Source organism: Felis catus, chromosome D1 (genome assembly GCF_018350175.1).
Source record: "Felis catus isolate Fca126 chromosome D1, F.catus_Fca126_mat1.0, whole genome shotgun sequence".
Taxonomy (NCBI): Eukaryota; Metazoa; Chordata; class Mammalia; order Carnivora; family Felidae; genus Felis; species Felis catus.
The window spans coordinates 68,319,898-68,346,795 of NC_058377.1; the positions used below are offsets into that span (position 1 = coordinate 68,319,898).

Consider the following 26,898-nt stretch of genomic DNA (forward strand, 5'->3'; position numbering starts at 1 on the left):
GGAAAACTTTCCATTCTGATTATTTGGAAGCACACCCCCATCACATCATCTGTAAATTATCTCTCGGGTCAGTGCAGAGGTTTTCCTGATTGCCTCATAATTTTTTTTAAACAATCTGTTCAAATCGGGATCCAAACAAGAGTCGTACAGTAAAACTGTTATGAGTCTTAATCTATTTTATTCCTTTTCATATTTTTTTCTCCTTACAGTTAATTTTTGAAAAGATATATATTTAAAACTGATGTCATTTTTCCTGTACTTTTCCACAGTTTGGATTTTGCTAGTTGAACGCCATAGTGTCATTTAATATTGTTCTGTTCCCTGTATGAATTAATAATAAGGACAAGAGTCTTGATCAGATTCAAGTTCTGTGGTTACTTTTAGATGAGCTTTGCCTTTCATTTGTGTTGCCTTCTTAGGCCTTTTTTTTGTTCAAGTCTAAATTTCTTCTGAATTTATGAATTAGAGAAAGGCTACTATTTCGTTGGATAATAATGGCTTCAGTTAATATTCAAAGGTCTTGCATTATATGATGTTAACATTAATGATGTTTTAAGAATATAAAAATATTTTATAACTAATTTTCAAATATTTTATTTCAATAGATGGGAATTTGAAGAATCTGAAGAAGATCCAGTGACAAGTATCCCATATCAACTTCAGAGGCTTTTTGTTTTGTTACAAACCAGCAAAAAGAGAGCAATTGAAACCACAGACGTTACAAGGAGCTTTGGATGGGATAGTAGTGAGGGTACTAATTCTCTTGTAATGATAAGTGTTTCTAGTATTCAAAGGAATTCTGGGAGACAGTATTATAAATAATATGTATTAACAGTTAATTAACTTTACCATAAACCTTTTCATTGCTTTTTGCTGGGACTTAGAAATAACTTGTTTTTAAAATTTAAGTTCTCAGGGTAAATTTTTGAACAATTAAAATTTTCTTGTAAAGTAAGTTTGGTTAAATTTTACTTTTATGTACTTAAATGAAAACTTTTAAAGTTTATTGTCCTAGATTTTTCTTAATATATTTCTTAACTCTACAGTAAAACATAACAAAAATAGCAAATATCATAGCACCATAAAGCGTGTGTTACTTATAAAATACTATGATCTCTTGATTCTTTTCCTTGTGATTACTTTTTCATCACTATAATGTATAGTTTGTGTTCTTTGTTTAATTTAGAATTATTTTGCGTAGACTTTTCCATGTTCTTGACAGTTTGCTTTTAAACAGAAAATTGATGTTTTGTTATGCTAAATGTGTTGCTGTTTTTAATTAAATTTTATCTTAAAATAGCTTGGCAGCAGCATGATGTACAAGAACTGTGCAGAGTCATGTTTGATGCTTTGGAACAGAAATGGAAACAAACAGAGCAGGTAATTCATCTTGGGTTGAGGGGAATGTCTTATAATAAATCATTCATAAGTGACTTTTATTCTATTGAAATGTTTTAAAACTTTGGGAATAGTCCAGTTGTTAAAGTACTGAATGGGGAATTGAAAGTACTAGGTTCTCACTTGGACATTAACTGAGTCATACAGATCCTCATTAAACCACCTTAGACCTCAGTTTCCTCCTCTTTAAAATAAGGAAGTTGGGTTTTGTGATCTAGATGATCTCTTTTTAACTAAAAACTGTGTAATTCGTGTGTGTGTGTGTGTGTGTGTGTGTGTGTGTGTGTGTGTGTGTGTGTGTGTGTATGTGTGTGTGTGTATGTTGGGATGATTTTTGAATAGTATTTTCAGATATTTACTAAGTAAACTATATAATCTATAGCAGATTAAGTATATTGATTATTACCTTCATTTGACCAAAGAGTTATGCTTTGACATTTAGGATTCCTGTTAATCTGTGACTCTATTTTTCTTCCAATGGAAAAAGAACATGTTAGAGGTGGGGAGAGCATTAGATATATCACTGTGACATGAAGAGTTAGGTTGAACTGGGTGGGTGGGGCTCAAAACTCAGTAAGGAAGAAGGGTTATACTGGCTCTAATGACTGGGGATCACAGGGATAAAAAAGGGATACTAATCTGGAAGATAGCCCGGAGGGTCTGCCCTCTGATTAGAATTATTATGATGGTTTGGGCCAGAGTTTTTCAAACTGGAAGTTGTGATCCTTTCGTGTGTTATGAAATCATTTTTAGTTAATAAACATCAACAGTTAAAAAAATGGAATAGTATAGACAAATATAAGAGAACATCAATAAAGTAACGATAAATATTATTTTGTGCAAATTTTGTTACAGTTAGATGTACTGGATTGTGATCTAAATTATTCTCTTACTGTGGGTTGTTACCAAAACTGATTGAAAAACACTGGTTTGAACCATTTAGAAATGCCCTCCCTGATGTAGAAAACATAATCAAATATGACTGGGGCACATGAATGAAGAAGGCTTCATTATATAAATGGTATTAGTATAGGCAGTGATGTTGGGTCCTAATTTAATGCTAATGTAAGTCCTAGATATTTGAAGAGAGATAAATTTATGGAAGAGGTAGACTAATACACTTTCTTTTCTATTCTTAAGAGATATTGAAAAAATTTTAAGTTTACATAGTGATCTAGTTTCTCTACATAGTCCTATTGTATTTTAGTAACTTTATGTAAATGGTATTAGGGGCAGTTTCTTCTTCATAGGTCTGAAGTTATTCTTCCCCTTATTGTGTCTCTCTCTGGGTCAGCAATTCCATTAAGATCAGCTGAGGCATTCCTGCGGCATTCCCAAATTTTGGTATAAGAATTTTGAAGCAAGACATTCACATGGAGGGTCCTTACTTAGCGAGTTAACTAACTGCCTTTTTTTTGGGGCCAGAAGAACCCCATTTGGCTAAATTTGGGGATTTAGTGAGAGATCCATTCTTTTAAATGAGGATATTTTGACGGAGATGGAGTTGAAGATTTTTTTTTAACTTCTATACATTAAAAAAATTGCAGTATAATGTTTCCCCTCAGAATTGTTTTATGTTTAGTATTGAAAGTTAAAGTTTTATTTGCACCTTGAGCTGGAAGATACGAGTTTAGAAATCAGAATATATTCTTGTGAGAGTGGTGGCATGCAGGTATAAAGCCGTAAAAATAGCTGGTTATTTAGCTATGTAAGTATTAACATGCCTAAAATGATAGATGTATTCTCATCCTAATGAAATGATAATATGAGGCTTAATAGTATGATAAATTGGTAACTGATTTCAACAAAACATATTTTAGTAGTGGAGTTTTTAGTGATAAGAGAAGTGAACTAGTTAATTTTTGTGCATTGATTCTTAAATTAGTGTTAATCTATTTTTATTGATTTTTAGTTGATTTGTGTCAAAACTTAATTTTTTATAGACTTGTAGATAAATTTTTTTAAAAATTTCTTTAATGTTTATTTATTTTTAAGAGAGAGAGAATGGGGGAGGCGCAGCGAGAGGGAGACACAGAATCCGAAGCAGGCTCCAGGCTCTGAGCTGTCAGCACAGAGCCCGACTCAGGGATTGAACTCACAGACTGCGAGATCATGACCTGAGCTGAAGTCGGACTTCTTAACCGACTGAGCCACCCAGGCACCCCTAGACTTTTAGATAAATCTTAAAGCTTTCCACAACTTCAGCAATAAAGAATGAATATCCTTCGAAATTTATTTTTAAAAGCAGGTATTATTGTGTTTTTGTGTATTTTAAAAATGAATTTTAAGGAATACTTTTTAATGTTTTTATTTTTAGGCTGATCTTATAAATGAACTATATCAAGGCAAGCTGAAGGACTACGTGAGATGTCTGGAATGTGGTTATGAGGGCTGGAGAATCGACACATATCTTGATATTCCATTGGTCATCCGGCCTTATGGGTCCAGTCAAGCATTTGCTAGTGTGGTGTGTACCTTTCAGCTGACTGCTTGTGTATCCATACACAGAATACATAATAGCACAGTGGTATAATCTATTGTGAGGTAAGTATCATCCTAGATACACCTTCTTGGGTTGTTAGTAATTCCTGCTCTTAAACTAGCAAGATCTAGAAGATTTTTGACCCTTCAGTGAGTCCTAATAGTGCATGTATAAAAAGGAAAGTGAATGCAAATGTATGGCCTCATGGTTTAGTATTTTATTCTTTCTGATAGATGACTAGATTATCTCACATTATCCTTTTCCCCTATAAATAGTCTATTTTATAAACGCTGTTTTGTGACCATTTTTTTGTATCAGAAAGTACTTTTTGTTTTGTGTGCCTATTTCCATATATTTTTTAAAATTGGGAAAAAAACCCTCTGGTTTTTATGATAGACAGAGGCCACATTTTTTAAAGGAAACATCCCTATTCTTTAAAATCATGCATTGTAGAAGCACAGTAATTTGAAGAATCAGATGTAAATTGATTGATTAAAATTAGCTTAATTATTTATATACTGAGAATCCACTTGGGAGCTTATCTAAGATTTTCTCATTCTTATCTATATCTTAATTGCTTTTTGATAATTTTATTATTGTATTTTATTGTATTTACTTACACAAAAGGAGAGCCATGGAAAGGAGTTTAAGTTGATTTTTAAAATTAGAATGTCCAGAAACATTTATTCTGCATCTATTAGGAGCCAGGGGAGACTTTCAGAGTCATCTTGTTTTGGGCCTTACTTATGTTGTTATCAAGCTGATGGTGGTTTGTAGCTTAAAATCAGTGTTTTTAAAGCTACTCCATACTTTTATCCTCTAAAATAGTGCGTCTAGTATGATTTGTTCCTCTAGCCTCTAGGACAATTATTTCCCTTTGCTTTTTTCTCCTACTTTCATATGGCTATCAAGAAATTATAAGAAGTTATGGAATCAGTCCATGGAAATCCAAAGTAGAAGACCTTTTCTGAATAGTGTAAGATTAAGTCTTCTTTCCTGCACTGTGTTTCAGCCCCTTTCCTGAATAGATTTGAGAAATTTTGTTAATAGTACCCTTTGTGAATTGCCATTCTAGGTATAGAAGATTGGCCTTGGTCTAAGTGGCTAGTTTTGTTTTTCATTTTTGTTTTGTTTTGATTTTTGATTTTTATTTTTTAGTTTAAGGTAGAAGTGTCATATTGAAAAATTCTTGTCTTTTAATACTTATTTCCTAATCGTTTTTAATATTGGCACTTTAGCAGAATATACTAGGGAAATATTTGGTAGTCTCAGGTGATAAAGACAATTTTTTCTGCGTTGCTTTGGTTATGAAAGTATTTTTTATGAAAGATTTTTCACATAAATGTTCAGTTTAGTTTTTTTACATATTAATTGAATATTGAGGAAGCTGGTGCTGTTTGTTTTGTTATATTGGCATATATTTGAGTATTCAAGTATAATTGCTTAGCTAAATCTTTTTGTCATTATTTTTTCACCTGCTGATTTACCACCACTCTCTTAAGTATGTGATAGAGATAGCAATGGAGTGATTTGGAGGATACTTCTGGAGAAGTGAAAAAAGACACATTTCTAAATGACATTCTCCAAAGGTAGTATCCTCCACTGATACATGGATAGTGGTGGTGTTGATTCAGTGGGAATTGGAAGTTATAGCTGTGAAGCAATTATGTGAGCAAGTTTATATAACACACATGCATGCGCTAATAGGGCTTGCAGAAGGGAACTTAAAACTTGCTAGATTTTGCTGGAATCTCTTTAGGGAAATTATAGCAGGTGAACTACCCAAGATAGGGGTTCTAAGGAGGATACTACCTTCAGAGAACTTTAGTTAGAGGTAAGTAAATTCCCATTATTTTCTGAATTCAAAACCTATAACCTACACTTTTGAAGCCACAGAAAGCATCACACAGCCATCTAAAATTAGTTTTATATCACTGCTTGCCATTGTGTATTTTGTTAATTCTATGTGTTTTCAAAAAGAATTAGGTATAAATGTGGATTGTAAAAAATCTAGTTAAATTTCGTTCAGACTATTTAATATTTGGCTTAATTTGACTTGAACTCTTAAAATTTATTTTCTTACTTTTATTAACGGACTCTTTCTTGGATATATGCACACACATAAACACATGTATATACTTACACGTACATTGATAATTCTGTGTTCTGTTTACTGTATATTCTTTTCAATGAGCCACAACATAATAGATACGTGTGTACCGTGAGGTTAACACCTGATGCTTAATCTCAGACAATTAAGTGTGAGGTTCTATTAAAAATTAAAGTTTTTTTTTAAACCTTCATCTGAAACATCCAGTTTCTAGAGTTGTTTTATCTCTGTGTTCAAACAAATTTAACTTGAGAGTAATATTTCGGATTAAAATAGGAATGGAATTAGCACTTAGCTAATTTATCATTATGACATTTATAATAAATTTTTATGGTCATCTTTCAGCATGATTGATAGCAGACTACTTTTTAAATGAGTGCTAAGAATCGCCTGCAGTTTTTAAAATAGCTTTTAATGATATTTTCTTTATTGAATTACATTTTAGTCATTATAGCTGTGGTATTTATTAAATTGCTGGTCTTCATTTTGCCTGGCCAAGTGGGAATCAGTGTTTCATGGTTCTTTTGCCATTCTCTTATCTCTCAGATTGAGTTCTTTTTAACACTCCATCTCCAACAGGATTTAATAGAAGTTTAGGAGGCCTCTTTGATTAAATTTGGGAAATGGTATAACTGTAATCCTCTTTGAGAAGTTAACAGTACATATTTTATTTTAAATGCCCTGAGGTTTCCTGTAGTAGAGAAATTTACTTAACTGTAATTTTCTTTTACTGTGGGACATTTGTTACCATTTTAACAAAAATTCCTTTTTTTACCCTTTAAAAATTTTTTTTAATGATTTGTGAGATAACTAGAACCTTTTCGTTGATTAGAGCAGTCTAAACAAATCTCTCTAAATTTCATAATCAAAGAAACTTGCATCTGCTTATTGCTAAGCACATTTGAGAATATATTATTATAATGAGATAGTCCTAAATACATGCTAATAATAGATAAAAATTGGAAGTATTAATTTTTACTGACAGCATATTTCACAAATTAAGCAAAAATGGTATAGCGTCATAGGTTTGACATTAACTAGGGAGAAGCTTGTCTATTTAATGGTAAATTTTCGACACTATATTTTTATGTATATCTTTTGTCATGTAACATATTTATTGAGTTGCCTACTCTGTGTAGGCATTGTTTTAGACCCGTTTTCTATTTATATACTTTTATTCTATTATTAGGTAAGTACATTTAAATATCTTTATTATCACAAAATGTATTCAGAAGTCTGAAATTGGGTTTATAAGTGTCTTTGGAAAGATCAGATTGTGTGAAAGACTTCTGTTCCATAAGTGAACATAGTTTAATGATTGTTTTAAAGTTTTTAATGCAACATTATTTAATTCATAAGTACTTATGGAATCATAAGCATTTCAAGTGTTTAGTATGCACAAATTTATACCATAGGTTCTACCCTGAATTAACAGATGATTTGGACATTCTTAAATATCTGGCTTAGCCACATAACTCATTTGGATGGTGGAGTGGTCCATATTTGTCCAAATATGTAAGCATCACATAAAGAAAAATCTCTTCCACAGACTCTACCCTCATTTTTCTAGGAATTTGTGTGGTTGGACATAGTGGGAACCAGTTTAAAAAGTGGGGACTTCTGTTTTCAGGAAGATGGAGTAGATGTACATTGCCCTATTCCTCCTGCTAAAACAACTGAAAGTCTTGAACATTATATATAAAATAAAACATAAGAAGACTCTGAAAGGTGGAGAAAAGGCATAAAGACTAGGGACCTCAGGACTCAAGGAATGACATGGGGTGAGTTCCCTGGGTTTTCTTTTCGCCTAATATAGTCCAAACTTGGAACTGAAGAAGCTGGCAACCTGGAAATGAACAGGCACAGATTGAAAAGCCTGCTGTCTCCAGCCAAAAGACCAGGAAAGGGACAGCCGAGCAAGGCAGAAAACTTTTAGGCAATAACCATTCTGCTCTAGCCAAACACCACAGAAACACTGTGGCCCCCATCTTAACTCATGCCAGCCGAAGCTAAGTAGGGAGCCCAGACATCTGTTCTCATGAAGTTGTAACTAGGCTTTCTAGCCCCCTGCCTGGGTAGTTTTCAGAGAAGGCTGAGTAGGTAGGCAGGAGTTTTATCCCTGCCGGCCAGTAACAAACCTTCCCACTACTGTTCTCCTGTTCCCCTGGTTCACTGTCATTAGAGACACATGGGGAGCCTAGCCTTCACTCCTACCTCGTAGTAAAGAGGTGCTTCTTTCTGTCCCTACTGGAATGATGTCAGAAGAGACCTAGTGAAGAGTCAGGATTTTTGCCATCTTTGAACAGTAAAGAGAGTAGCCCCTTCCCACCAATGGTGTCAGTAGAGGCTATCAGGGGAGATGTAATGAGACATGCCTTCCCCTCACAGCCAGGGTGTTATCAGCAGAGGCCTACTGAGCAGTCAGAATCCCAACCCTTGCCCAGCAGTAATGAAGAGCCCCTTCCCACCTCAGGTGTCAGCAGAGGCCATGTGGGAAACTTGGACTTCTTCCACCTGGCAGTAATGAAGCAGAAACCTTTTCTTTCACTGGAGCAGTGTCAAAGGAAGCCAGTAAACCAGAAAATTCAAATAGGGTTTAGAATCTCATAAAACCCAAAATGTTTGGGTTTCATTAAAAAAAAAAAAAATCACTCTATATACAAGAACCAGAAGAATCTTACTTTGAATGAATGTAGAGACAATCAATAGATAAAAACAGCAAAATGACAGATGTTAGAATTATATGACAAATATTTTTAAATAGTTATAGAAATACTTCAGTGGGAGATCCCAAACTTTTTGAAACAAATGAGGAAAATAGGAAATCTCAGGGAAGAAATCACAGATATAAAGAAAAGTGAAAGGGGAATTTAGAACTGAAAAAATGTAATACCAAAGTGAAAAACTTGATGAATAGGCTCAACAGCAGAATGGAAGAGACAGCAGAAAGATTCAGTGAACTTGAAGATAGAACAACAGAAATTGCCCAGTCTAAACAGCAGAGAGAAAAGACTGGAGAACATTTTTAAAAAGGTCCTCAGGACCTATGGGACTATAATAAGAGATCTAAGATTTGTGTCATTGGAGTCCTGGAAGGAGAGGAAAAGGAAGATAGGGCTGGAAAAATACTTGAAGAAATAATGGCTGAAAATTTCCCAAATTTGGCAAAAGGCATAAAGCTATAGATCTGAAGAGCTAAGCAAACTCCCAACAGGATAAATCAGAATCACTCTACATCAAGTCCAATTATAGTCAAACTTCTGGAAACTAAAGACAAATACCTTGAAAGCAGCAAATGAGAAAGTTACCTTTTCTTACAGGGTACAAGCACCCTGATTTCTCATAAGTAAATTTGTCATCAAAAGTTATGGAGACCAGAAGAAAGTGGCACATGTTTTCAAGTGTTGAAAGAAAAGCACAGTCAACTAGAATCTTACAACCACTGAAAATATTCTTCAGGAATGAAGGGGAAATCAAGATCTTGGATGAGGGAACACTAAGGGAATTTGCCACCAGTAGACCTACCTTAAAAAATGGCTAAAGAAAATGCTCTAAACAGAAAGGAAATAATAAAAGGAAGGCGTCTAGGAATGTTAGGAATTAAGAAAGAACATGGTAAGCTGAAAATCTGGGTAAATACAATAGACTTCACTTCTCCTGCGTTTCCTAAATTATGTTCGATGGTTGAGCCAAAACTATAAATTATTTGATGTGGTTCTAAATGTATGTAGAAGAAATATTTAAAACAGTTATATAATAAATGGGAGAGGGTAAAAAGATGTAAAGGTTTCTGTACTTTACTTGCACTGATAAAATGATGACACCAGTAGAATAAGTTATGTGTATATAATACACCTAGAGCAACCACTGAAACACTCCAAAAAACTAGATGAATGAAAATAGAATTTAAAACACACAGGTAATTCACAGTAAAGCAGGAGAAACAAAACAAAACTAAAATAGCAGGCTTAGTTAGACCATTTATATACCAATTAAAGGGTAGAGATTCACATACCAGATTTAAAAACATGACCCAATTGTATGCTTGCTACAAAAAACTCCCTTCAAATCTATTAGTATAGACAGGCTGAAATGTAAAAATATGGAAAACTGTTATATAAATATTGAGAGAAATAGCTATATTAATATCAGATAAAGCAGACTTGAGAGCAAAGAAAATTACTAGAAATAGGGGTATTATTATATAGTGATAAAAGGGTTAGTTCATCAAGAAGACCACAATCCTAAATGTGTATTTACCAAATAACAGAGCTGAAAAATATATGAGAGTGTTGTCCAAAATGAAAGGAGAAATTGACAAGTCTACACTTATAGTTGGAGACTTTAATGCCCCTCTGTCAATAATAGGTAGAACCTCTAGACAGAAAATTCGCAAATAAAGAGCTCAACAACACCATTGACAAACCCCGCATCAGGCTCTGTGCTGACAGCTCAGAGCCTGGAGCCTGCTTCATATTCATATTCTCCCCCGCCCCCTCTGTTAATAATAAACATCTTTTTTAAAAGCTAAACAAAGAAAAAAGAAAAAATTAAAATTGTTGTGTGTTTTTCAACAATGGCAGAATCAAGTTGGAAATCAATAACAAAAAGATAACTGGTAAGCCACCAAACGTTTGAAAAATACACAATGTGGAGCGCCTGGGTGCCTCAGTCATAAGCGTCGACTCTTGATTTTGGCTCAGGTCATGATTTCATGGTTCCATGTCAAGCTTGTGCTAATAGCATGGAGCCTGCTTGGGATTCTCTCCCTCCCCCTCTCTCTGTCCCTCCCATGCATGCACACTCTCGCTCTCCCTTGCTCTTTCTAAATAAATGAGCTTAAAAAAATAAAAAATACTAACAAAAAAGAAAAATACACAAAACATTTAAATAATATGAGTCAAAGAAGAGGACTTAAGGGAAATTAATAAAAACAACCACAAAAACTTTGAAATGAATGAAAATGAAAATATATCAAATTTTGAGACACAGCTGAAGCAGTACTGAGAGGGAAACTTACAGCATTAAATGCTCACCTTTATTAAAATGGTTATATTAGTAAAAAAGGGGAGACGTTTCAAATCAATAAGCTTCCAGCTAACCTGAAAAAAGAAGAGCAACAGGAACCCAAAGTGAGCAGAAGGAAGGGCATAATAAAGAAAAGAGCAGAATCAGTGACATTGAAAACAAAAACAAAAAAATCAGTGAAACGCAGAGCTAGTTCTTTGGAAAGATCAATACAGTTGACACACCTGTAGTAAGGGGGGGAGGCAAAAATTTACAGTATTAGGAATGAAATGAATATCACTACCGATCATGCAGATATCAAGAGGATAATAAGGGACTACAACAAATAACTCTGCACACATAAATTGGATAATTTATATGAATCATTTCTTCAAAAGCACAATAATTTTTCCAGTATGAATTAGATAATGTGAATAGCCCCATAATTGTTAAGGTATTAAATTCATAATTAAAAATTTCTCAAAAATTGAGTCTCCCAAGTTGGGATGGTTTCACTGGAGCCTTGTGTCAAACATTTTAGAACAGTGAGCACCAAGTACACAGTCTTCTTCTAAAAACTAGAAACGAAGGGGACCCTTTCCAATTTGTTTTGTGAAGTTACTTTTATCTTGATTCTAAACCAAAGACAGTTAAAATTGACCAAGCCAGTACCCTTAATTCCTAAAGATAAGAAAATCCTTACCAAAATATTAGCAGATAGAATTAAGCAATATGTAAAAAGGATTATATGCCATGACCAAGTTGAGTTCATTTCAGGGATTCAGAACTGGTCTGTATTTAAAAATCAGAGTTATCTACCATATTGATAGTCAAAAGAAGAAAATTCACACCATCACATCAATTGACTCAGAAAAAGCACTTGACAAAATTCAGTATTTACTCATGATTAAAAAAGAAAAAAAAACTCAGAAAACTGGGAATAGGGGTAATTTTCTCAAATTAGTAAAGAACATATTTAAAAAACCTACAGCTAACATGGTACTTTATAATATAATAATATTTTTGAGAGAGAGGGCGAGTGGGGGAGAGGCAGAGAAAGAGGGAGACAGAGAATCCTAAGCAGGCTTCAGGCACTGTTAGCACAGAGCCCAATGCAGGGCTCGAAGTCTTGAACCGTGAGATCATAATCTGAGCTGAAACCGAGTTGAATGGTTAACTGAGTGAGCCATCCAGGTGCCCCAACATTTTTTTTTTAAAGTTCATTTATTTATTTAAAGAGAGAGAGACAGTGCAAGTGGGGGAGGAATAGAGAAAGGGAGATAGAACCCCAAGCAGGCTCCGTGCTGCCAGGGCAGAGCGCGATGCAGGGCTCAAACTCATGAAACTATGAGATCATGATCTGAGCCAAAACCAAGAGTTGGATGCTTAACCAACTGAACCACCCAGGTGCCCCTAGAATGTGAAGGTTGTTTCTAAGCAAAGATGTCTGTCTACTCTCACCACTCCTACTCATTATAGTCCTGGGAGTCCTAGCCAGCACAATAAGGCAAGAAGAGGAAATAAAATGCATTCCAGTTAAAGGAAGAAATAAAATTACCCCTCCCCCATTTAGGTAACATGATTGTTTTTTAATGTAGAACAGTCCTCAGGCATCTAAAAAAAGAAAAAAACAAACAACCCCCCAAAAAACCCTGTAGAACTAGTAAGTGAGCTTAGCAAGATAGCAGGGTATGAGATAAACATACAAAAATCAGTTGTATTTCAATATAACTAGCAAATAACATGTGCAAAGTGGAATTTAAAGTACAATACCATTTACAAATGTGGAAAAAGAATACCTTACATGTAAATCCAACAAAATATGTACAGGACCTATGTATAAGAAAGTATTAACTCTGAAAAGAATATTAAAAAAAATTTTTTTAACGTTTTTTTTATTTATTTTTGAGACAGAGAGAGACAGAGCATGAACAGGGGAGGGTCAGAGAGAGGGAGACACAGAATCCGAAACAGGCTCCAGGCTCTGAGCTGTCAGCACAGAGCCCGACATGGGGCTCGAACTCACAGACCGCGAGATCATGACCTGAGCCGAAGTCGGCCGCTTAACCAACTGAGCCACCCAGGCGCCCCTGAAAAGAATATTTAAAAAAATGGAAAGACATACTGTTCTCACCAATTAGAAGATTCAGCATAGTAAAAATGTCAGTTTTCCCCAAGATTATAGTTTAATTAACCTTTCTTCTCAAAATCTGGCAAGATTTTTTTGATGATCTAGACAAGCTTATTCTAAAATTTATGTAGAAGGCAAAGAAATAAGCTACACATGGTAAGAGAATTTGGGGAAAAGAAGAATAGAGGGGAGAAATCATTCTACCTGATAAAACTTATTATAGAGCTACAGTAATCAAGACTGGTATTGGTGGAAGGATAGACAAATAGATCAGTGGAACAAAATAGAAAACCCAGATGTACATTTGCACAAGTATGTCCCAACTGATTTTTAAGAAAGACACAAAAGTGATTCAGTGGAGGAAGGATAGTCTTTCAACAAATGATGATGAAACAATTGCATATCCCTATGCACAAAAATGGACCTCTACTTAAACTTTATACTTTGTACAAAAATTTGCTCAAAATGGATCATAGATTTAAATTTAAAATATAAAGTATAAATTTTATTTAAAAAATATAGGAAAAATATCTTCCAGTTCTAGAGTTAAACAAGTTCTTAGATTTGATACCAAAAGTACGGTCCACAAAGGGAGAAATTGAAAAGTTGGATCTCATCAAAATTAAACATTTACTCTTTGAAAGCCCATGTGAATGAAGAGGATAAAAGGAAGAGCTACAGACTGGGAGAACTTCTCTGCAAACCACGTATCTGACAAGGGACTAATATCTAGAATATGTAAAGAAACCTCAAAATAGTAAAAGTAGTAACCTCAATAGTAAAAAAAAAAAAAAAATCCATTTAGACAGTTGGCAAAAGACATAACATTTCATCAAACAGGATATACAGATGTCAAATACAGGAAAAGTCCACTGTCACTAAGGGAACTGCAAATTCAAGCCACAGTGATGATAATCCTTTACCTGCAGAATGGCTAAAATAAAAAATAATGACAGCACAGAAAGCTGGTCACAATGTGATGAAAATGGATCACTCATACATTCTTGATGGGAATATGAAATGTTAAAGGGAGTTTTTTATAAAACTAAACATACAATTACCATAAACCCCAGCAATTATACTCTTGGTAACTTATAGAATGAAAATTTGTGTAAGTTTATGTTCACATAAAAACCTGTGTACAAATGCCCATAGCATCTTTATTTTAATATCCACAAAATGGAATTCGCCCAGAAGTCCTTCATCTAGTGAATGGTTTAACAAACTGTGGTACATACAAACCATAGAATACTACTCAGCAACAAAAAGGAACAAACTATTGATACATACTAAAATTGGAATGAATCTCTAGGGAATTTTTATGCTGTGTGAAAACTAGTCCCAAAAGGTTACATGTGATATGATTCCATTTATATACATTTTTGGTAGAATTTTAGGGTTTGGGGCAGATTAATCATTGCCAAAACTTATAGATGTGGTAGGGCCAGGGGAAGGACAGGAAGGTGGTTACTTAAAAGGGCAACTTGAGGGATCCTTGTGGTTTAGAAACTGTGTTCAGTCTCTTGACTGTGGTGGTGGATATGTGAACCTTCACAGGCGATCAGATTGTATAGAACTTAATACACACACATACACAGACAAATGAGTATACTAAAACTGGGAAAACCTGAATAATATAATGTAGATTGATCAATGTCAATATCCTGATTGTGTATTATACTATAGTTTTGCAAAAAAAAAAAAAAAAAAAAAGTTACCACTGGACGGAACTGGAGTAGAAAGGACTCTGTATTATTTGTTTTGTTGAAACGTTTATTTATTTTTGGGAGAGAGAAACAGCGTGTGAGCAGGGGAGGGGCAGAGAGCGAGGGAGACACAGAATCCGAAGCAGGCTCCAGGCTCTGTGCTGACAGCTTAGAGGGGCTCGAACTCAATAACCATGAGATCATGACCTGAGCTGACGTTGGACGCTTAACTGAGCCAGCCAGGTGCCTCTGTATTATTTCTTATAATTGTCAACTATAATTATCTCAAAAATTGCAGTTAGAAAAAGTGGATGGCTTAGGATAAAGTTCTTTTCCTAATTAAAAAAAAAACAACACAAAAAACCAAAGTATATGTTCTGGAAAGATACATAGTTGGATATATTTGTAAGGAAGACATATTACTGTATATCAGTAGCACAGAATTAGTACATTAAAATTGGTTAGGAAGTTACCAGTGGTAGTTCTGATTTATATTTGATCTGAAAAATAAAGTATCTTATTTTAGTACCCATTTCTGTATTCAAAATAAAATAGACATTTCATGATAAAAAAAAAATTGTAAAAAGAAAAAAAAGAATTCATAGGCAATGCCATTCCTTGGATATATATTATAATTGCACTGTGCCTAGATTTTCTGCTTTAACTATAAAATTGTAGTAACCAGTATTTTTTTATATGAAGAACTAATGAATGATGTAAGAATTCTCTATGTTCTATTCTGAACTCTGAAAATTACAGTCTATAACATGTATAAATTACATTTTGTATAATAGGAGTAAACTAGAAAAAAACTATTATCTTCACTCTGGAATGATGATAAACAATCATGGTCAACCCAAAGCTCACATGATATGTGAGTAATTTAACATACTCAAGAGGACAGCTGATGATAAGCAGAGCAAAAATTTTTGTGTGTATTAATAATGGTGCAGTATAGTATTTTATTCCATTTTTGTAATCCATAGTTTATCTTTTAATATGTAACATATAGTTTAGTATGATTTTTAGTTATGCATCACATTAAATGAAGATAAATGTATATGACCACATTTACATAATTTATTTGTTGAAGGCATAGATGAATTGAAACTAATTTTTATGACTGACTAATCTTGTTTATAATTATCCTGGAGCCAACTTGTTAAATAGTGAATTAGGAAGCTATAGAAAATTATTATAATATAGCTTGAACTGGTTTCCGAGTCTGGAAGATAATGATGGCCATGTGAATCTGTATATATCTATACATTTTCCCAGAAAACCTAGACAAAAAGGAACACAAATGAAATGCGGATAACCTATAACTTCCTCATTACGGGGACAGAATGCCATAAACTTCCAGTTACCTGTAAGTAGCAAAATAATCAAGTTCCAACAGAGCTTCTGTTGCTGCTATAGGTCTATATATGTGGAGAGGATGGAGTGGAAAGCCTTTGAGACTGTGGAACAGAGAAGGCCTTGAAGGACTTAAACAAAATAAATACAAAAATCACCCTCACAAGGAAAAAGTACAACAGGACATGCCAAAAGAGTTTATAGCACCGGCCACAGGGAAGGAGATCTCGAGGGAGACGTGGCATCCTTGGAGGAATTTTGTCTCTGGGACAGAAGATAGAGAAGTATGATGCCTCTGAGTCCGTGGTGAAGAGAAAACCAAAAGAGAAAAAGTGTGTCCTGTAGAATGAAAGACCTCAAGCTCTCCACTCCTGTTACCCATGCATGAAACTACACTAAGTTGACAAAAGTTTGAGGTACTCTCAAACTAAAGAACGCTGCCCACAAAATGACCGGGTGGGTGGGGGATGGGAATCAAATTTACACAGCACCCTGTTAGAAGAGAACAGAAAACAGGTATAAAAGCATTTTAGCTGATAAAAATCCACTCTGCCAAAAAAAAAGCCCTGAGGAAAATAACCACAAAGTACTGTAACACAGTACTCCAGACTAAATTAAATATTCTCAAGCAAAACAAAACCTGGTATCCAAAAATTTAAGGAGAAAAATGAAGAAACAATAGGAAATGCAATATGAATTGATCAAACTCAGGAAAGAAAAGAAAAAGACAAAATTGTTATTAGAAGTGAATAAATTATAAAATGCTCAAGAGAATAGAATGGAATGAAAATCTAAAGAGGGACGTAGAATGAAAATGAGAGAAAGAAAAAAGGATCTCAGAGAAATGAAAGCCTGGCAGAGGGTGTCCAACATAACTGAGTTTGTGAAGAACGCCACAGGGGAACAAACCTTAGGAACTATTAGCCAAGAAAACTTTCTGGAAATAAGGGAAATTTAAGTCTACCTTTTGAAGGACCTTCTGTGTACTTGGGAAAATTGACCTGGAATGATCAGCTCAGACCATATTTTAGTAAGCTGTTAAACTTTAAGGATGAATTGAGTTGGCATCATACACTGGAAGAGCAGCATACAAATCATGGCAACAGAATAGCAATTTGAAGAAATTCACTGAAACAAAGTACAGACCAAGGATTTGACATCTAGCCAAGGTTTTATTCAATTATGATGGCAGTTAGAAATTCCATTCTTGAACATTGAAGAACTTACTGAAATGATACTATATCCATGAGTTCTTCTTGAGTTTATTAGGGGATAAACTCCATCCAGTGAAGAGATCCCCAGGGAAGCTTCAGCAAAAGGACTATGAGCATTTAATGTGTTTATTTATAGAAGTAAGGACTAAATGGAACAAGGGTGGGGACATAAGTAGAAGTATAACATATTATATGTAAGACGAAATAAAAAGAATACCACTCAAAAGGGGAAGGGAGAAAATGAGAGAAAGTAGAATGAGATCATAGACTGTTGAATGGGAAACAGACAAAGGATAACACTTAAAACTGGCAAACTGGACCCTAAAAGCTTAAGTAAAGAAAAGGGGAAAAATGGGGATTAAGGGTGCAAACACAAGTATAATAAATGCACACAACAAAATTACCTTCCTAAATACCAAAAGAAAATGTAAGAAGTAGCAGAACACAGCACATAGAGAAAAGAACACAGTAAATATTACTTAATACAGTAATTATAAACTAGATGAAACAAAACATATCCAATATGAATGGTCTTAAGTTGCCTATTAAAAAGATTTTTAAGTTGGCTCATAAAACATGAAAATTTGGTTTAAGCAAGAATCCATTAGTGGACGCTAAATCTAGGGCGGAAAGTTTAAGACTCAGGATATTTGCACGGTCTCCAAGTATCTCCTTACATATTACATAATTGCTGCGAGGGGATAAAACAATAACTATGTAGTGGAAAAGCTGGATAACACTTTGTCCAGTTGATTAAAGTTCCTATCACCAATAGGGAGGTTGGGGACATCATGGTCTGTGACTGTGATACCCTTAGAAGGACACATCATAATTTAGGTGGTAGTCTAGTAAGGAATACAGAACCTGAATCTAATAAGGAGCATCAGGCAAACCCAAATTGCAGACATTTTATAAAATAGCCAGCCACCTCTTTCAAAAACCCCATTTATGTCATGAAAGAAAGGCTTTGGAACTGTTCCAGACAAAATGAATCTGAAGAGACAGCTAAATGTAATCTGTGATCCTGGGTTCAATTCTCTACTAGTTGGGGAGAAACACATTATTAGGATTAGGAGGACAATTGACGGAATGGGAATATGGCAAAAGTACTTTATCAATCTTAAATTTTCCTGAGTTTGCTAACTCTATTGTAAGAATATCCTTGCTCTTAAAAAGTCATATAGAATTATTAAGAGGAAAAGCATGATATGTAAAACTCTCAAATTCTTCAGAAAAATACACACAATGTGTGTAGGGATGGGAGAATGATAAAGCAAGGGTAGCAAAATACTAAAAGTTGGTGAACTGAGTAAATTACAGACATTTTCAGTTCTTTAAACTTTTCTCTGAGTTTTAACTTCAAAAAACAAATAACAATAAACAAGCAAAAATCAGAAGAAGATAGCTCTAGCTATGAACTATAACCAGAGACCAGTCCACACAGTTCAGTGAAGAAGAATCTGAGTTCCATAATTTTCTCCCCCTACCTTTTTGGTTAAGGTATTGAGTGTTTTACATTTCACTTTCAATTTGGAATGCTTGACTCATTTGATATCAGTCCATGCTAAGCTATATATATGATTTTTCTTAGAGCTTTTTCTGTGTTACATTTTTACAGGATTTGCCTTTTTCGTGCCTAAAATGTGTTTGAAAGAAAAAAAATCATTCTGAATGTGTCCTTTTCTTTGACCTCCAGTAAAGTGCTTGGTCATGTGGAAAAACACCCACTATTTGGTTCTCCTCCCCCCTTCCCCCACCCTGTCACTTCCTTGTGTTCTGAGAACAAAATATAAGATGGATGGGGTTAAAGGCATTTAGAGTATCTTTTCATATTTTTGATCTAATTCCAAAATGAGTTGTACCAAACAATATGTGGATAGTAGTTTTGTAAGTGTTGCCAGCTCTTTCACATTTTGCCAGATCAAGCTTCTTTATTTATCTTTTGAGGAACAACATGTTCTGAATCAAAAGAAAAATATTTGAAGATATTTTGTCCTAATGATAGTTTCTTTATATAGTAAAGAATTTCTTTATATAGGTAAATATAGTCAGTAGTTCTGATCAGACCATGTGTGAAGAGATCACAACAAATGAAATTTGAGATGATGTTATATGTTGTATTAACTAAAATTTATTTTTTATTGTGAAAAATCGGTGATTGAAAATTAAAAATTTTATGCCCACTGATTCTTCACCAATGTTTATACTAAGTTTCTTGCTTCTGTCTTAAGGCTGTATGGAGAGAAGAGAATCACGTGGTTCCTCTAGGTGAACAGTCCAGGAGCTCTCCTACATTTTCAAGTGGAGCAGTATCTGACATGCAGGGAGAAAGTTGTCCGGTGTTTTTCAGTCTTTAGTTCAGTGGTGAATTACTGAATGATGCTAACTGTAGTGATAAATGATGGTTATTAGGTTTTTTTAATGCAGGGATAGTGTGAATTCTTCAGAGTTCTCTGTTACTTACTGTACAGTTTTGAATGTTTCCTTTTATAAGAAGATTGCAGTGATGTATGTAACTGCTTTTCTTCTGGAACTTTTAATCTAAAGATAGGATTTTTATTAGGTTATTTAGCCAAATTCCACAATGTAAAGTCAGCAAAAATTAGGTGGAAATGACTAACTGTGATGTACAGTACTAGGAAACAGATTTCATGCAGAATTAAAGTAATTATTTTGTCACTCAGTTTTTATAATGATATTGCTGTTGATCGTTTTTTTCCTTTTTGCATATTGAGTTCCTAATTTTCTAGCCATCTTCTAAGAATTTTGGTAATTGCAAAGTTTTTATATTCAGGGCTTTAACATTATAATGTTTTTAAGTAATTATAAAACAGTCATTTTTTTTCTTCTTACTAGGAAGAAGCATTGCATGCATTTATTCAGCCAGAGATCCTGGATGGCCCAAATCAATATTTTTGTGAACGTTGTAAGAAGAAGTGTGATGCACGAAAGGTAGATGCCATGTAGAAATTAATACTAGATTACCTGAGTTTATATTCAATATTCAATAGGTCCCTTTTCTTTTAGGGTCTTCGGTTTTTGCATTTCCCTTACCTGCTGACCTTACAGTTGAAAAGGTTTGATTTTGATTATACAACCATGCACAGGATTAAGTTGAATGATCGGATGACGTTTCCTGAGGAGCTAGATATGAGTACATTTATTGATGTTGAAGATGAGGTAAAATATTTATTATACTTATTTGTTAAAAGATAGTAATCCATTTTGGTTGGTCATGTGTTTAATTAAAAGAGCTATTTGAGGAAACCAATTTGACAATAAACTTCATATATTGAAAAAAAAAGAGCCACTTGGGGTAACAACACTGGTGTTGTTTAAACTCTTCTTGATAGAAGGTTTTCCTTTCTCTCCATATTTTGTAATGGCAAGTTATATAAAAAGATCTAAATTTGTATAAGCTTTTATTTCTCACCATAAATTATATTTCACATAATCTTGTTTGATCAGAATAACTCATAATATTCTTTGAAAAGACAAAAAGGATCCCAAACTCTGGAATTACTTCTTTAATTTGAGCGATAATCTTATGTTTCATAACTTTCTTAGCGAAAGAAACCAATCTAGAGGTGGGCTGCACTGTGTTTCTGGCACATAATAAACACAACAAATATGTAAGTAAAATGAGCAAATTGGGTAGTATGGCCTTAATATCTTATATTTGTCTTAGTGTCATTTTCAAGGATTAAGGTTTCTGGGTTATTCTCAGCTAAAGTTTGCCACCTCTTAAATAGGCTAGGTTAGAAAGCTAGAAAATAAAGGTATTTTGTCTGTTTTCCTTTTTTAATTAGTTTTTTTTTTTTGTAGTCAAAACTTTATTTAAATAGTTTGAAGAGTGTAACTTGGAAGGGCACAAGTAATGCTTATCAGTTTCTTCTACTCACTGACCCCTGCAAATCTCTGATTCCCCTAACCTTATTCAGTAAAAGATTCTTAGTATCCTAATTTATTCTTTGGAAACTTCTGATTTCATTATGGGAAATATTTACAATCACTTGAGTTCTTAGAAAGTGATAAATCTTTATTTTTTTCAAAATTACCATGAATCATTTTTTTCTGATTGGAACTTACCACTCTAGTTATAAAAATACCATTTCCCAAGAGCTGAAAAGTGATTTTAAACATTCATGAAGTTTTAGTTAATGCTGTTAAGTATTAAGTGATGATGTGGCATAGAAGAACAACTTTTCTGAGCCTTACTTTGTAAAGTAAGGACAATATTTACTCTTTATAGCTTTCATGAAAAGAGTGCTTTAGATAAAGTAGATGTTCATTGAATGGTACCTATGACCAGGTACTTTTGAAAAGTTTAATTCAAAATAGTATTTCAAACACTTGTGCTTAAGCTAGGAAATCTTTCCAAGGTATACCAAAGTAAACAACCTCTTTACAGGAGTCTTCACAGAGATTAGTATTGGATCAGTTTTCTGTATATACCTAATATATTCTTGTAAAAGGAAATCTTTTACAAATAAAGAAAACCTAGATCTAGTTTGACAGGAACTTTTAGGAAGTTCCAGGTCCATATCTTGGGAGAAGAGATGTTCTGGCCTAAAGGAGCGTCAGGAATGATCTCCAGACTCAGTGCAGAGTTCCAGAGTTGGTTTTCACTTAAACTTTACTTTCTCGAGGGATGAAGACTGTATGTTAGATGCAGTTCCCACAACAAAGTTCTTGACAAAAAGTTGGTGCTTATTATTATGTATTGCCTGGTTAATTTAGGAACTCCTGTATAACATATCAAGAGGCTACATCTTATAGAAGAATTCTCAAACTATTTAAACAGAAACATTTTTAGATATGTATATAAAATATTTAAGGAAAAGGGGCCAAGGAGTTGTTTGGGGATTTCTAAGAAGTAGATTCCTTCAAATTAAATTTGCATGAAAAGGATTTAAAAATCATAAAAGCATGAAAAAGTGTGATTTTTGTTGTTGTTACATTTCTCTCTCCTATATGCTAGAATGTAAGATTCTTGAGGATAGATTCAGTGTTGTTTTTCTTTCTAATGGTGTCTAATGCCTAGCACAAAGATAAATAAAATTGAACCTTTTGTTCAAGAAAAGAGATAATATTCTTTTGGGATTTGAGAACAAAAACTCATTTTGGCATTTAGGTTCACAGCTTTTACAGATTTTGGTGAAAGAAATGGTAATTTACGTTATTACTTTGCAACTATAAACATAAATGGGGTTTAATTAGAATTCTGAATCACTGATTCATTGTATTTGAATTTTAAGGACATTAATAGAAATGTTTTTAAAATACACTTTTCTTAAAATTTAGTGATTCATCACTTACATATAACACCCAGTGCTCATCATAACAAGTGCTCTCCTTAATACCCATCACCCATTCAGCCCATCCCCAACCACCTCCCTCACATCAACTCTCAGACACTTAACCAACTAAGAGCCACCCAGGCACCCCTAGATTTCATTCTTTTTGATGGCTGAGTAATATTCCAGTGTGTGTGTGTGTGTGTGTGTGTGTGTGTGTGTGTGTGTGTATCACCACATATATGATATATACATATATGTATGATACATATGATATATGTATATATCATATGATATATATGTATCACATTTTTATATGTATATATCTCACATCTTTACCCATTAATCAGTCGATGGACATTTGGGCCCTAAAATACACTTTTTTTGGTTTAATTTTATTTAAGGACTCACTCTCTAAGATAAGATAAATTTGCTTAAAATAGATATTTTTATTAATAACATCTGAAGTTATGTGAAAAAGTTAGCATGTAGAGAAAAGGCTTTACTGAGTATATGTTTTTTTTTATTTAACTTGTAATTGTAAGATAATTATGTTTTATTAAGAAATCCCCTCAGACCGAAAGTTGCACTGACAGTGGGGCAGAAAATGAAGGCAGTTGTCACAGCGATCAGATGAGCAATGATTTTTCGAATGATGATGGTGTTGATGAAGGGATCTGCCTTGAAAGTAATAGTGGAACTGAAAAAATTTCAAAACCTGGACTTGAAAAGGTACCTTTTATAGTTTGTGGGTTTTAGTTGAGAGAATAAAATAATCTCTGAGCTGTTATATAATTCTCTAACTGTTGTGACCAATAAATTCTCCTTAGGAGAAGTAATTTTTGAAAAGTAAGACTTTTTTTAAGCTGTTTTGTTTTTTTTTAATGTACATATGTGATCATAATTAAACTTTAGGAAAAAACTGCTTACAGGCAAGAGCATGAATTTTTGGAGGCTGATCTGTAGCTGGGGGGTGGTATGGAAAAGGAGATCACTTCTGCCTTAAAAGTTACACCACGCCTCTAAATCTTTATATAAGAGTTTTCTCATACAGCAAAATGAAAGTTATTTGGCTACATCCATTCATTTTAAGATTCTGGCTCTGGAACTCCTTATGAAATAGTTAATAATAGAACTGATCTTTCTGAGGTAGGAGAAAGCCAAAGGCTTCAGCCTCTCTTGCCTCCCTATCACAGCCTTTAAGGCACTTAAAAAAAAAAAAAAATGATACAGTTCAATGGATTATAATTTGACAACTACAAGATTTGATAATCTCTGTTATAGAATCTTCTATGTCATGGTATCAGTGATTTTTAAAATGTTATCAAACCATTTCTTTCATATTCATATAATCTGCTTTATTGAGGGGAGAATTATAGGTCAGATGTCTTGAGCATGTATAAATTATGAATCAATAGCCTAAAGACTGCAGTAGTTCAAGTCTTGCAAAGTCATATTAAATACAGGGTTTTTAAGGCAGTATTTAAGAATAGAATTTCTCTTGCATTATTCCAACCACCATCATCATTTACCTTTTAAAATTATCTATTTCAGGGCAGATAGATGATCATGAGTTGCTATGTAATGAATAATGTAACAGATATGTTATAACTTAGTGTAAAGAACACTGCATTCAAGCAAGGGTTGGCAAACTGTGGCTCAAAGTCTAAATCTAATTCTCTGCCTATTTTTCTACATAAACAGTTACATCTGTCTTTTTTTTTCCCCCTTGTCTTACTGCTGTAAGTAGGATTTCTTACAGTGTTGAATAGGAGTGGTGAGATAGGGCATTCTTGCCTTATTCTCAACTCAGGAGGAAGGTGTTCAGTTTTATTTATTTATTTATTTTTTAATTTTTTTTTTCAACGTTTATTTATTTTTGGGACAGAGAGAGACAGAGCATGAACGGGGGAGGGGCAGAGAGAGAGGGAGACACAGAATCGGAAACAGGCTCCAGGCTCTGAACCATCAGCCCAGAGCCTGACACGGGGCTCGAACTCACGGACCGTGAGATCGTGACCTGGCTGAAGTCGGACGCTTAACCGACTGCGCCACCCAGGCGCCCCAGGTGTTCAGTTTTAAGTATGATGTTGGTTCTAGGGTTTTTGTAGGTGTGCTTCATTAAGCTGAGGAGGTTTCCCTCATCCTAGTTTCTTAAGAATTTTTATCATGAATGAGTTTTGGATTTCATGAAATGCTTTTTCTGAGTCAGTTGATATATAGGATCACATGATTTTTCTAATTTAGCCTGTATTACAATAGATTGATCTTCTGGCATTGAACCATCTTTGCATACTTGAGAAATGTCAAATCAGCAGATCACTGTATCACAGATATTACATAAATACATTAGAAGATGTTCCAAATCATTTTATTGCTCAGCTCTTTTGCAAAGGAAATGGAATAATCTTGTTTGAATAAAAACATTATTTGTGATTTCTTGATCTTGACTGTGCATACCAGAATAGTCTTCTAATTAGAAACTGCTTCTAAAATTTCAGATTATTATTTTACTTTTACAAAAAAACATTTCAGATATGCATAGTTACAGAGGTTATAACATAATTAAAACGTGAAGGAATGCACTGAATGGAACTCTGATGTATAAAATTATGTGATGACTTTACCATTTTAATTATCTTAGAGGGAATTGTGCCTACAATAAATATCTAGGACAGCTAACATTTTACTCTGTACTAATAGAGAATAGGAAATGCACAAATAAGGGAAATTCTTTCTCTTCTCTGAGGTACTTTTGTTTTTTCCTCTTAGAATTCCTTGATCTATGAGCTCTTCTCCGTTATGGTTCATTCAGGGAGTGCTGCTGGTGGTCATTATTATGCTTGTATAAAGTCATTCAGTGATGAACAGTGGTACAGCTTCAATGATCAACATGTCAGCAGGGTAAGGAGGGTTTTTTATTTTTAATTTATTTATTTTAAGAGAGAGAGAGCGAGAACATATGTGTGCACATGCTAGCCAGAGGGGCAGAGAGAGGGAATCCCAGGCACTGTCATTGCAGGGCCTAACATGGGGCTCGATCTCACGAACTGTGAGATCATGACCTGAGCTGAAATCAAGAGTCAGATGCTTCACCTCCTGAGCCACTCAGGCACCCCAAGGAGGGGTTTTTTAAGATTATTCTGAAAGACAGGAGTAGAGCTATTTCTAATCAACAGTAGGGGTTTATTAAAAATGGGAGACTTAGTTTGTCCAGTGAAGCATTTTAAGACACATGCCAAGTCAGTCTTTTGTTTTTGCTTTGAGTAAATTTTCTAGTTTATCATTGTTACTTATTTTGTTCTGTTCTGTTTTGTTTTGTTTGGGTCTTGCTAAGTGTTTCCAAAGGCAGACTCCCTTTTTTTTTTTTTTTTTTTATCTTGAGCCTTCATGTGGGCTACCTGTTGAGCACTAGAACTAATTGGCTGGTAGCAGCCAGTGATTCTGATCAAATTTTGTGAATTGGTAGTTGTATGGTACATTTTAACTCTGAGATGAAAATTGGCTTACTTGTTGACATAAAGGTAATGATGTTATAGATTTTAGAAGAAGGTAAACACTGTAACGACTTTTTAGATAACACAAGAGGACATTAAGAAAACACATGGTGGATCTTCAGGAAGCCGAGGATATTACTCAAGTGCTTTTGCAAGGTAAATAACTTCCTAATTTGTACTGTTTATAAATTAGAGTTAATTATAGCTCCTCAGCATTTTTTTTGCCATTAAAGAAATTTAACCCAGGGGTCAGCAAACTATAACCCACAGACCAAACCCTGCCTGCCTCTAGTTTTTGGAAATAAAGTTTTATTGGAATGTCACTATACTCCTTTGTTGAAGTATTGTGTGTTGATCTTTTCCCTTTAACAACAGAGTTAAAATAACTTCAATATGGCCAAGAAAAAAACTGGCTGACTCCTGACTTAACTGTAGTAGTGGTTCTAGGACACAGGTTTTTTGAAGACTTAACTGTGTAACCAAGAGGAGATGTGGAATCTTCTCATAAACCTGTCAGGAAAAGCAAAGTAGATTCTCCTTTTTTTTTTTTTTTTTCCTAGAATGTTTTAAGCTTGAACCTATCATCGAACACTTAACATGGTTTTCTAATTCTTTGAAACAAAGAAAAACTATTAAAATATTTGATGCTTGGAAATGGAATCTTTACAATCTACTTTTTGTTGACATTAATCTTTTTTAT

The 26,898-nt window shown here is 34.0% G+C and overlaps 1 protein-coding gene across 2 annotated transcripts in view; it reads left to right on the forward strand.

The window, feature by feature from the left end:
* USP47 (ubiquitin specific peptidase 47) overlaps window positions 1–26,898 on the forward strand; it is a 106,884-nt gene that overhangs the window by 51,422 nt on the left and 28,564 nt on the right. For both annotated transcript variants that reach the window (XM_006937103.5, XM_003993002.6), the window contains 8 exons: window positions 606–751; window positions 1,301–1,380; window positions 3,716–3,865; window positions 20,261–20,356; window positions 20,432–20,584; window positions 23,266–23,433; window positions 25,474–25,605; window positions 26,278–26,354. In XM_006937103.5, coding sequence (XP_006937165.1) covers window positions 606–751; window positions 1,301–1,380; window positions 3,716–3,865; window positions 20,261–20,356; window positions 20,432–20,584; window positions 23,266–23,433; window positions 25,474–25,605; window positions 26,278–26,354 — 1,002 coding nt within the window. The remainder of the gene's footprint in view (window positions 1–605; window positions 752–1,300; window positions 1,381–3,715; window positions 3,866–20,260; window positions 20,357–20,431; window positions 20,585–23,265; window positions 23,434–25,473; window positions 25,606–26,277; window positions 26,355–26,898) is intronic.